The sequence below is a fragment of the Notolepis coatsorum genome (genome assembly GCF_963971535.1).
Source record: "Notolepis coatsorum genome assembly, chromosome: 10".
NCBI lineage: Eukaryota > Metazoa > Chordata > Actinopteri > Aulopiformes > Paralepididae > Notolepis > Notolepis coatsorum.
In genome coordinates, this window is record NC_140174.1 from 64,238,191 (window position 1) to 64,252,297 (window position 14,107).

Consider the following 14,107-nt stretch of genomic DNA (forward strand, 5'->3'; position numbering starts at 1 on the left):
TTTTAGTAAGTAGTTTTCATTTGATCCTATAATTCTTTCATTCACCGATTTGTGGACTTTTTTTTTAGTGTCCTGAAAGGCGCCTTATAAATCAAATGCATTATTATTATTATTATCATCACCCAGGAGGGAAAAGACACTTTGGATAGTAGGGACTGCATCTCTGCCTGTCCTGACCAGGAAACACTTTGCAACTGTGATCTCCTCTGGCAATAGTTGGATATTGTAATGTGTGGCGAGGGGTTGCAGCAATTCCACTGAGAGAAACTGGTCTGAGGCTGGATAACATGCCTGTATGCCTCTCATACGTTGTTCTCCAACTCATGAGAACCTGCTCTCAAGCTCTTGCAGCATTCTGTCGACGACTGGATAGAACAGTCTCTGTCTCAGCTGATCTCCTGAGCTGAGGTCTGAGCTTGTGCCACAAGATCACTCAACTACATACTCGTCCATCCTTTTCTGCTTCCTCCTTTGGCTGGTAGTATGTTCCTCAATCCAAAGGCCATTACATATGGCCTTTGTCCTGTCATACATGTCCACTGCCATCTCTGAGGTGCGATAACCTTTGAGTGTGTCCTGCACTGTGCTTTTAAATAGTACAGATATTGAAGATGTGCACTTTAACGCAGCAGCACCTGGAGCCATCCATACCCATGTCCAGTGTCCTATAATAAGCTTTAATCGAACCTCGGATAGTCCGGTTGGTTTGGGGTGGTGTGAAAGCTCATTCACTCTTGCAAGTGAACCCTGCTGCGGTTCATTTGAGATGTGAATGCAAAGCGGACCAAAGGCAGGAAAATACCCAAAAATCTAATATTTTTTTTATGAGAAGACTGAAACATATGTATATAATGAAACACACAATAGTTTTTTTTCGATTGCTTAAGCATGATTTTGAAAACGGGGCCCGGTGTTTCAAAACACACAATTAGCACAACCACACACACAATTATTACACAAAGATCCTTTGCTAAATTAAACACTTGTCAAAACCATACACTAATTTTGTTACCATATGAAACACACGTTACATAATGACTTAATTCTGTTTGAACCAGTTACACACACTGCTGTGCTTAACCTAAAACACATTTAGCAATTCTACTTCTCAGTGATTAGAGTACTGTAAGTGAAGTACGCAGAGAATGTATTGTATATTTTCACGTTCTCTGTGTACAGTACTTCACTCTCCTTCCATTTTGGTTGAAGACAGGTGAACTCACCTGCTGCATTTTTATAGTGCTTAAACCTGATTGTGTATCTACAATTAAGCAATGGTGTGTTTGCGCATCTGATGGCTGTGTTTAACCAATTGGCTCATATGTGGTAATTTGACATTCTGTGTCTAATGTAATGCAAGTGTGTTTAGTGTTTTGCAAATCACTGTGTGTATTGTTTTGCAAAAAGTGAGGCTGACATTGTAGGGGTGCAAATCTGGGCCTATATTTTGCTCCTTGAGTGTAAGGTTTTGATAATTGTGTAATACTTTTGATTTGAGTGTTTATGCAATTGAAGAAAACTGTAAAGACTAGAGATGAACTGTTTATTTATTTTGTACATAGGCTGTGCATATGTTTGTTTGTTTGTTTATTTGCTTATGTGTATGATTCTTAACTGTGTTTTTATTTTGTTATTGGTGTATATGTGTATGTATGTACAGTATATGTATATATATTATATATATGTATATATATGTGTATATATGTATATTTGTACTCCTGTTGGGGCTTCTTGGACCAGATCAATGTTTTATCTGGCTAAATAAATAAATAAATAAGAAACTGATGATTTGGTCCTGTTAACTTTGGATTTTCTATGGGGACTGCCCAGATCCCTCTCATGGACCTGGACCTCACTTTGAGAACCTCTAATGATACTAGATTGAAGCCCCCAATGTTTTCTAACCCTAAAAACGCCCCTGATCTGCAGGTCGAACATGGGGATGAGTACATCTACGCCTCAGCAGACCGCTCCATCTGTCCTGACCTGCGGTTCTACTATGGGTATGTATGATGACTAGGGTTGGGCATCGTTTGGATTTGAACGATTCCGGTTCCGATTCCGATTCTCCATATCGATTCCTGTTCTAAACGATTCTCGATTCCGATTCTTTGAGGTGCAGGTCAAAACAGGTCACAGCTTATTTCGAAGGAGATTATTTTTTTTATATAATTAACTGGGTTAATTAATCTAAATGTTATATTGTAACTGTCTAGTTAGGCATTAACTGTGTTAATCTAAATGTTATATTGTAACTGTCTAGTTATTGATTGATTGATTGAATTGATTGAAAACTTTATTAACAGATTGCAGAATGGGTACAGTACAGTACAGCTCAATACATACAATTGTTAAGGGGATGCAGACCCCAGAGAAAGACTTTCGTCTTGTTTACATCAGGGTCCCCCATTTTCAATTCATCGTAACATATATGACATACAGATAGACAGTACAGTTAGGCATTAACTGTGTTAATCTAAATGTTACATTGTAACTGTCTAAAGCATTAACTGGGTTAATCTAAATGTTACATTGTAACTGTCTAGTTAAGGCATTAACTGGGTTAAGTGGGGAGTGCGTCATGGTACAGTTACAGTAAGTGGGGAGTGTAAACAAGTTGAATGCGTCACGTGAAATAACGTGAAATAACGTTATGTGAATAAACCTATAACGTTACAATGTACAGTACAGCTGGCTGTGTTGTGAATAACGTTATGTGAATAAACCTATAACGTTACAATGTACAGTTTCTGACAGCTGGCTGTGTTGTGAAATGTGCATAACGTTATGAATAAACCGCGAAGTCACGCGAAATAACGTTATACGCGAATCTGGTAGTACATTATGATAACATTACATCCGCCTTTAAGTTCAAGTTCTTTAATAGTTGTCATACAGAAGTACAGAATACTTTCATACAAAATGCTTCTTACTGTTACGCTCCAGAGACTGTGCTAGACAAGATAGTATCAAATAACATAATAACATAATATAGCATGAATTTAGAAGAAGAAAATGAGGTCACAGTGTTCGGTATAGACATATGTACAATGTTCTGAGTTACCATATAATATACAATACACAATACTATGCAGTGTACTAATGTACAGTACTATCTAGTGCAAAGCAGAAATGGGATGAGGTACAATTTTAGGTACAATTTACAGTAAGGTGTACGAGTTGTAGTGCAATCCTTCATCCATAAATATAAAGTGTGGGGAGTGGGTGCTACAGTGTGTTTGTTTAAAGTGGGTGTGTGCTATAAGTGTGTGGAGTGGGTGCTACAGTGTGTTTGTTTAAAGTGAGTGTGTGCGTGTGGATGTGTGTGCTATGTGCGTTTGGTGGTTGTTGTTGTGTAGTGTTCATTCATTGTTCGTTTAGCAGCCTGATGGCCTGGGGATAGAAGCTTCTTTAAGCTAAACCAATCAGAGCGGGGTCTGCAGAAATGGAGTTCAACCAATCAGAGAGGGGTCTGCAGAACTGGAGCTACGAAATGTAGAGACGCGTCCGTCCGTCCGTGTTCATTCGTCAGCAGTGTGCCCCTGCCGTCACGTGGCCGTCGCGGCCAATCAGGCGAACCCGGAAGCCGAAATCCAACTAACTCCGTTGCGGAAGTGATACACGCAGATCTGCGCAGGTTTTACTACGGCCTCGCCAAGCGCGTTGCATGACGGTTAGAATGTTGTCCGACTTGCTCTGAAAATCTGACGAGACGAGGCGCGGAACTCTCGCGGGAGCGAGCCACGCACAGCCTTCAGAGCGAGGCTCCAAAGTACCTCTCAGCCGGCTGCTCCCGGCTGGGAAGCGACTTGCTACGGTCGCGCAAAGCGCCTATTGGCTCAGAAAAGTTGTCAGTCACCAGCCACGTGACAGCCAGGGAGTTATGAGACGTTTGATTGATTGATTGATTGAAAACTTTATTATGTTATGCGTTATCATCATATCATCATGATAAACTTCAAGCTGTCAGACACACACACACACACACACATGCGTCGTCTGTTTTGCCTCAATACTGTATAATTCTGTTTTGCCTCAATATACACAGTATACATATATATATTGATGCAAAACAGAATTATTCAGCAGTGTGTTGTGTGTGCGTGCGGCCAGGAGCGCGCAACAAGATGGTATACATTATGGTATATGAATAGTATATTCCACTATAGCAGTATATGGTGTGCTGTACTGTACATTTGAATCTGATCTAATTTTGCACATGGCCATCGCATTATAATGAGCTGGACAGGTGTGTAATGTGTGTGTGGTGACGTGAAAGCGTATCTGCCATGCGAGACTAGACAGAGGCTCTCGTGAAATCTGAAGTGTCAGACGATCTGACTCCTCCCCCGGCTTCACTCGGCTACTCTCGTCTACTAGTCGAGGCGAACCGAAATCCATCTCGAACAAGTATGAATGAATGAATGAATGAAAACTTTATTTAACAGATTGCAGAATGGGTACAATACAGTACGGCTCAATACATACAATTGTTAAGGGGATGCAGACCTGAGAAAGACGTTTGTCTTGTTTCCATCAGGGTCCCCCATTTTCAATTCATATAGACATTTATGACATACATAACATACATGACATTTATGGCATAGGGACATATAGGTATTTAGTACTATGCTTATATCTATGCTCGCAGTCATAGATATATATAGATTGATTGATTGATTGAAAACTTTATTAACAGATTGCAGAATGGGTACTGTACAGTACAGCTCAATACATACAATTGTTAAGGGGATGCAGACCAGAGAAAGACTTTCGTCTTGTTTACATCAGGGTCCCCCATATAGAACACTAGATAGCTTAGGGCGGAGTCACCAGCGTCACTGAACCGCCGCCATCTTGGGAGAGTCAGCCTTGAGTGAAGTGAGTGAGCTGCACAGACACAAATACTCATAACTCGCTGAAATATTGACGGATTTACAAACGGGTTGGTTGAATGAATGAATGAATGAAAACTTTATTTAACAGATTGCAGAATGGGTACAATACAGTACGGCTCAATACATACAATTGTTAAGGGGATGCAGACCTGAGAAAGACGTTTGTCTTGTTTCCATCAGGGTTTGCTATAAACATCAAAGATGTAGTTATGATACTGCATACTTATAAAAAATTTTTTTTACAAACCGCTTGAATCATAGCCACGTTAATAATGCTTGTAATAAACCAAACCGTTCGTAAATCCGTCAATATTTCAGCGAGTTATGAGTATTTTTGTCTGTGCAGCTCATTCACTCTCACTCAAGGCTGACTCTCCCAAGATGGCGCTCTCCATTGGCCGGCCGGCCGGCAGCGCGGGCAAGCTATCTAGTGTTCTATATATATATCTATGCTCGCAGTAGCCAGCCGTATAATTTATGACGTAAGACCACGTGATACTAGCCGTAGGGTGAATAACGCCATTTTACTTCCGTAGTTTGCTCGACTAGGAAGCTGAAGCCTCGAGGTGGAAATATAGAACTATATAAACATTTTGGCGTTTATTCCACTTTTAGACATGTCTGAAATAGAACAAGTGAAGTCCTTTATAAATGAGCGACTGAAAGCAGCCGCCGAGGAGATATTGGGGATCTTTGAGAAAGTGATTCAAGATCACAATGAGAAAGATTCCCGTTCAGAGATGGAGATTGAGCATCAAAAGAGACTATTGGATCTTCTTCTGAAGCCTGACATACACACAGCAGGTTTGTGATTTATTTGCTGTTTTGACGGAGTTACATAGTTCGAATGACTTAAAGTGATAAAGTTGCAAGAAAGTAGCAGAATTTACACGTTCTGTTGAGATATTTCGCCCTCAAAATAAAAGCACGGAATATACCCTAAAATATTAGTCCAATGATTGGCGAGTAATAGCAAAACAAAATAGCGTGATAGTATTGCATTAGAAAATCGTATGTGTTGACCACACTGATTCAATATGTATGCATTGCTCCCCATGGCTCGGGGCACCGAGAATGTGTGGTTCACTTTTGCCCTTGATTGGCTGATATTCCATACATTGATGTATTCCATAGGATGATAATGCATTTGCTCAGTATTACCTAAGAAAAGAGACACCTGTTGCCAAGGAATGTTCACTTTAAATCACTGCTCAGTGAAACGACGTAAACTCCATGATCAAAACTGCAAAAAAGAATTTCATCAATGACAAAACTGAGGAAAACAAAAACAAACCACGTGAACTTTGGAAATTACTCAATAATCAACTAGGATGCAGTAAAAAACTTAAAACCAGATTCTCAAACATAAACATAAAAACGGACAACACGCTCATCACAGACAAGCTGGATGTAGCCAATTACTTAAACATTTTCTTCACAAACATAGCCACAACACTGGTAAACAAACTACCCTCCCACTCAGGGCTTTATGGGGTAGAACACATAGTAGCTTACTACAAAAACCTAGGGGTCCGCAAGGACGACTTCAAGCTGGAAATGGTAACAACAGATGAGGTACTCAATAAACTGAGCGCCCTCCAACCTAACAAGGCCACTGGCCATGACAACATCCCCTCCAAATTCCTCAGAGACTCAGCAGCCGCCATCACCCCAATCATCACACACATAATAAACCTCTCCATAAAACAGGGACACGTCCCCAAGGACTTCAAAATTGCTAGGGTGACCCCTCTGCACAAAAAGGGCAGCAAATTAGACCCAGGCAACTACCGCCCTGTTTCTATTCTCACCTCCATCTCGAAAGTCATGGAAAAAATAGTCTACGAACAGGTCGAAAAGTACCTAGCGGAAAAAAATCTAATCTACGAATTCCAATCTGGCTTCAGAACATCCCACTCCACTGACACATGCCTTCTCTATTTGAATGACCACATCAAACAAGAGGTGGACGCAGGCAAATACTGCGGCATGGTCATGCTGGACCTACAAAAGGCCTTTGACACGGTCAATCACTCCATTCTGATTGACAAGCTAAAAGCAATTGGTTTTGATAGTCTATCAGTGAGCTGGATGCAATCCTACCTTGAGGGGAGGGAACAGATGGTGGAGGTAAACGGTACCCTATCCCCCCCTCTCACAGTGAGCTGTGGTGTTCCACAAGGAAGCATACTAGGACCGCTACTGTTCCTAATTTATGCAAATGACATGTCGTCAGCTTGTGACTGCAACTTGTTCCTGTTTGCGGACGACTCAGCCCTGCTGGTCTCTGACAAGAACAAGTTACAGGTTGAAAAAACCCTCAGCTCGGAACTAGGCAGAATCTGCATATGGCTCGCTGATAACAAACTATCATTACACATGGGCAAAACAGAGTCCATTCTCTTCGGTTCAAATAACAAACTCAGCAAGACCGACGGCTTCTCAGTTACAGTGGGTGACAATATTGTCACAAGGAAAGATGAAATTACCTACCTGGGTTCCATCCTAGAGGCTAATCTCTCCTGTGACAAAATGGCATCCAATGTAATAAAAAAAGTCAACCAACGAACTCGATTCTTGTACCGGATCTCCTCTCTGGTAAACAAGAATACCCTGAAGACTCTGGCAGGAGCACTCATTCAGGGGTACTACGACTATGCTTGCACCTCATGGTACCAAAGCACCTCAAAGGCGCTAAAAACAAAATTACAAACATCTCAAAACAAACTGGTCAGACTACTGCTTGACCTTACTCCTAGAACCCACCTCACCCCTGCCCACTTTGACAACCTAGGATGGCTTAGAGTAGATGACAGAGTACAGCAACTTGCAATGGGCCTGGTCTACAAGATACACTACACGACCAAGGTACCCATGTACATGGCAAAATACTTCCCAAAGGTCAGTGAATACCACGATCACAACACCAGAGGGAGCTCCACAAATCATGTTAAACCCAGATTCGGCTCAAATAAGGGACTAAACACGTTTCGCAATTATGCCACATCAATGTGGAACGCCCTACCCAAAGCTGTAAAGGAATGTGGATCACTACCCACTTTCAAAACCTCTCTCAAGAGACACCTACGGGAGACTGCAATTCAACACTGGCCCCTGTAAATATCCTAACCCAACCCCCCCCCCCCCCTCAATGTACAGTGTTACTTGTTGATACAGTGTGCCCCCCGGCCCCCCCCCCCCCCCCCCAACCACCTCCAATGTAAATTACCCAGTATGGTTGTCAATATCCCAATGTACCCAACCCCCCCACCCAACCTCCTCCAATGTACAGTTTTCTACGTCAAATGTATATACTCCCTTTTCTTGACTCCTTCTGTATCACAAACAGTACTGTATTTGCAAATCTGGTATGTCATAAATGTATAGATGTAGCAGTACTGACTATCTGTATGTCATGTATGTCATATATGTCTATATGAATTGAAAATGGGGGACCCTGATGGAAACAAGACAAACGTCTTTCTCAGGTCTGCATCCCCTTAACAATTGTATGTATTGAGCCGTACTGTATTGTACCCATTCTGCAATCTGTTAAATAAAGTTTTCATTCATTCATTCATGCATCCACTCTTTCTGTGCTCAGCTTCCCTTACTTTATTTAACAGATTGCAGAATGTGTACAATACAGTACGGTACCAAAGCACCTCAAAGGCGCTAAAAACAAGATTACAAACATCACAAAACAAACTGGTCAGACTACTACTTGACCTTACCCCCAGAACCCACCTCACCCCTGCCCACTTTGACAACCTAGGATGGCTTAGAGTAGACGACAGAGTACAGCAACTTGCAATGGGCCTGGTCTACAAGATACACTATACGACTAAGGTACCCATGATGTCAAAATACTTCCCAAAGGTCAGTGAATACCACAACCACTACACCAGAGGAAGCTGAACAAATCATGTTAAACCCAGATTCGGCTCAAACAAGGGTCTAAACACGTTTTGCAATTATGCCACATCAATGTGGAACGCCCTACCCAAAGCTGTAAAGGAATGTGAATCCCTACCCACATTCAAAACCGCTCTTAGGCCCCGTTTAGACGAGCGTTTTGTGAACAGAAACCGCAAAAGTCATCTTGCGGTTTCACTTTTAATTTTACGTTTAGACGAGCGTTTGGGATGGAATTCTGCGTGCAGACGACGCTGTAACGACTCGGGATGACGGAGCCCCACTGTCACACGATTGGCGCATATGTCACATGACGTGCTGTGAAGACCCGCCCTACTCTGCCTCTGATTCGCAGACTGTGGATGGGGAATGTGATTGCACCAAAGCAGAGTCACTCACAGACAGTGGGGCCACTCACGCCGCGGACAGATTCTTGTGTATTTAACCGTTTCACTGCCACACGACAGCCGGTTGTGTGATAGTAAGGGTTAACCTTCTGTCGTGTGGCAGTGAAAGGGTTAAAAGTACTGCCAATGTAGCCTTCAGGTGATCTCCGTTGATATAAGTCAGACATACTTGCTTTGTTTACGTCTCGGCTACTGGCGCATACCTGCTACCTGTGACGTAAGCAGTACGCGCGACCAGAGCCGTGACAACCCTTTCGTCATCGTTTTAACAGATTTATACGTTTTGATAGTTTAGACGAGATCGCAAAGCTTTTGCGTTTCTAGGAATTCCACCCTGGAAGGTAGTCTCACTTTTTTGCGGTTTCACCCCGTAAAAACGCCGTTTCCGTATAAACGAAAGGCACATCAGCAAAAATATTTTTGCGGATTCACCTGCTAGCGTTTCCGTCTAAACGGGGCCACCGTAAATGCCCAAACCCCCTACCACCTCCTAATAGACCGTCTCCTTCCCACCGCATGTATATATTCCCTCCCCGCCGTATGTATATTTCTCTCCCACCCACCCACCCCCTCCAAATGTACAGTCTCCACCCCACCGTATGTATATTTCTCTCCCACCCACCCCCTCCTAATGTACAGTCCCCTCCCCATCATATGTATATACTCTGTCAGGATCTAGGGGTAAGTACTGTATATTTAAATACCGTTTATGTCACAAATGTATCCGTACTAAATACCTATATGTCCCTATGCCATAAATGTCTATATGAATTGAAAATGGGGTACCCTGATGTAAACAAGACAAACGTCTTTCTCAGGTCTGCATCCCCTTAACAATTGTGTGTATTGAGCCGTACTGCAATCTGTTAAATAAAGTTTTCATTCATTCATTCATACGGCTCAATACACACAATTGTTAAGGGGATGAAGACCAGATAAATACGTTTGTCTTGTTTACATCAGGGTCCCAGTCCCCCATTTTCAATTCATAGTGACATTTATGACATACACAACATACATGACATCATGACATTTATGGCATAGGGACATACAGGTATATAGTACTGTTACATTTGTGACATTTACGATATGCAAACAGGGCTGTACGCTAAGCTTTTTCACTAGGGGCACAGAAAATGTTTTAGGGGCACTTTTTTAAATAACAATTTTACCATTATAGTGCAAACAAATATGTTCCTCCTGCCTCATTACTGTGGTCCTTTTATTTAACATTTAAGTGCTTTTGTTTTCAGGTTTATCATTTATAATGAACCAACTGAAGTATTACCACAGCTGCAAACATTTCTTCTTTCATTGATAACAGTGTTCATAGTCAGTCTCTGCTGTTGAATGAATGAATGAATGAATGAATGAATGAATGAATGAATGAATGAATGAATGAATGAAAACTTTATTTAACAGATTGCAGAATGGGTACAATACAGTACGGCTCAATTAAATACACACAATTGTTAAGGGGATGCAGACCAGAGAAAGACGTTTGTCTTGTTTACATCAGGGTCCCCCATTTTCAATTCATAGTGACATTTATGACATACACGACAACATACATGACATCATGACATTTATGGCATTGGCATAGGGACATACATGACATACAGGTATATAGTACTGTTACATTTGTGACATACGATATGCAAATATACAGTACTGTGTTACCCATAGATCCTAACAGAGAATATACATATGATGGGGAGGAGACTGTACATTAGGAGGGGGTGGGTGGGAGAGAAATATATATACGGTGGGGAGAGAATATATATACATACGGTGGGGAGGAGACTGTACATTAGGAGGGGGTGGGTGGGTGGGAGAGAAATATACATACGGTGGGGAGAGAATATATACGGTGGGGAGGAGGGGGTGGGGGGGTTTGGACATTTATGGTGGCCAGTTTCAAATTGCAGCCTCCCGTAGTTGCTCTTTAAGAGTGGTTTTGAATGTGGGTAGGGATTCACATTCCTTTACAGCTTTGGGTAGGGAGTTCCACATTGATGTGGCATAATTGCGAATAGGGCTGACCTTCGAATTTTTTTTTGGCAATCGAAGCTTCGGGGCCGAGCTTCGATTTTAATTCGAAGCTTCGAATTAAACAAATAAAATTAATAAACTTTTTTTTTTATCTTATGTTGTGGGACTTGTACAGCACTTTGGTAAACTTTGTTGTTTTTAAATGTGCTCTATAAATAAAGTGGATTGGATTAATTAATTAAGTAGCCCCTTTCGTGACTGTGACGCAGCCAACACAGTGTGATTTAATTCAAGGTGGATCGCTGTTGTCGTTTGAACAACTTCAGATTTCATGGGAACTACCAATCCCCCAAATCAAGAATGTTTAAGATGAATGAAGTAAGATTTTGATTATTTGAAATATGGCCTGTGTAGACTAAACTATGCACAGAATTATCTACAACAGGGGTGTCAAACTCATTTTCACAGAGGGCCACATCAGCATTATGGTTGCCCTCAAAGGGCCAAAGACCATATAAATGTTAATGTAATGTAAAATAAATGTAGCTACTCATTTACATATTGTTAAACATGTCGTTTCTGTATTTATTACTTATTCAAGTTATACATATTGCATATGCATTTGCATAGATGTAAAAATATATGTTAGCTTATGTTATTTTAACAAATAATTTTAGTTTATCAGAACCCCATATTACTCCATCAATCAATGATCAAACCATTCAAGTAAATAACAAAGAAGAATATCATCAAATACAAGCTATGACATTAAGTTTGTTCAAAACCTTTTTGTCACAGTCAAGAGGGGCAGAACTAACAACTGTGAGCTGCAAAGAACACGTGGGACAGATGTAGCAGATGTTACAAAAACAAATGGCTGCACACAACCTTGCAGAAGCCATACATCCAACTAATGGAAGATAGTTTAATTAACTTTAATTAACAGATTACAGAATGGGTACATTACAGTACAGCTCAATACACACAATTGTTAACTCTTTCAGTGCCACTCACGAGATTTCTCGTGTTTTTTTATAGGTGGTTGCTAGCCACTCACGAGATTTCTCTGATTTTTTTTTTTTTTTTTTTTTGCGATCTGAAAAATGATTGCATCACCCGAGCCTACCAGAGTATAGCCGAGGGGCGCCGACGATCACTGTGGAAAAAAGCGCCCCCTGTCGTCTCCCAGATGACATAAGTGATTTTGGAATGGACTCAATGAAAATTAATGGGGAAAAAAATCCGGTACTCCACATTTTCCAGTTCACTGATCCAGCCGGGGTTACCACAGTTCATTCTGGAGCCTCAGATCCCAGCGGATCATAGAGATCTACTGTGTCGCGTTGGATCCATACACTTATCGATTTTTTCGAATGGTGATCAGGAATTGGAATATACCAGTTGGATACCATCTGATGTCAGGTAAGGACTCTGTGTTATCAGTGGTAGGATAATCGGAGTAAGTTTGATGAAGTTATAAGCTGTTTTGTGAAATGTCTTCTTTCGGTTTCACTGTAAAAGTCCGAGAGGAAATCAACGGGGCGATTATCAGTGCGCGGCCGTAATGTGCGTGCGTGCACGTATAATATTGATCATCTAGCGTTTATTTGAAAACGATTCATAAAAAGGCCGACGAATATCAACGTTATGGAATATTCCACTAAAAGACGATTTTCATAGAATGCTCCAGAATGAGCTGTTTTTTATATCAAAACGGGGGCTTTTCTAATTGCTCTGAAATGGAAACGACGCGATAAAAAAACAATCTGTCTTCACAGCACTGACTGGAAAATAGTCTTTGATAATGCGATGGGCAGATTAGACACATAGCCATAATGTAAAACATAGATTAGGCGATATTAACGTTAACATTGGCGCCGATGGTGGCATTCAAGCGGTAAAACGGAAAACCAGGCGTGGCACTGAAAGAGTTAAGGGGATGCAGACCAGAGAAAGACTTTCGACTTGTTTACATCAGGGTCCCCCATTTTCAATTCGTAATGAAATTGCTATTATGTGTCTGCATGAACACACAACTGTAACTGTATTCAAAAATAACAAAATAAGGGTTGTCTCAGTTCACAACTATATTGGTCAAGTTTTGGGTGGGACAGTGGGACTTGTTTGCGTCCCTACAGCTTCTTATTCAATTGAGCGAGATGCTCGGTTATGTCACACAGCCAGTTTGCATCTGACAGTTCAGACCATATTTCTTCAACCCTTTGTTACCTATTCCGCCTGGATCTTTCTTGTATTTTGGGCTGTAAAATTGTCAAAGAATGTCTGAGGAGTAAGTGCTTTTGGCTTTTTTCCTTTGTTACTTCATCAATACCTCAGATGTTCAACATACATGTATGTGTAAGAATGTGTAATAAGGCTGTCAAAGTTAAAGCTTTATTAACGCATTAACCCACAATTATTTTAACGCCGCTATTTTTTAACCCAAGATTAATGTTAAACAAAAAAAAAAAAAAAAATCTGAGCTCTTGGGGGCTACATCAAATGACGTGGCGGGCCACATTTGGCCCGCGGGGCCATGAGTTTGACACCTATGGTCTACAAGGTCCGGATTCTACATGGTCCGGCAATGTAGACCTTGTAGACTCGACTACAGACCAATTATCAGTGAATGTTCATGCATTTTTAAGAAGGGCTACTTCCACAAAAAAACAAAGAACTCACCAAAACATCTCAGTAGCATCTTATCTAAATGTTCTATTTCATATATGGAGATTCATATTTATTTATGTATTGCATGCATTTCTACATTTTATTTCCTATTTTGTTTATTCATCCCAGTATCTTTCTTTCTTATGTGTGGAATTTTACAAGGCATTTACATTCACATTTACATTTAGTCATTTAGCTGACGCTTTTATCCAAAGCGACTTACAA

The 14,107-nt window shown here is 41.0% G+C and overlaps 1 protein-coding gene across 1 annotated transcript in view; it reads left to right on the top strand.

Moving 5' to 3' along the window:
• The first annotated feature begins 5,484 nt into the window (after positions 1-5,484).
• LOC311235131 (uncharacterized protein) overlaps positions 5,485-14,107 on the top strand; it is a 102,241-nt gene continuing 93,618 nt past the window's right edge. The window contains exon 1 of the mRNA XM_084322485.1: positions 5,485-5,702. Coding sequence (XP_084178611.1) covers positions 5,516-5,702 — 187 coding nt within the window. The 5' untranslated portion in view covers positions 5,485-5,515. The remainder of the gene's footprint in view (positions 5,703-14,107) is intronic.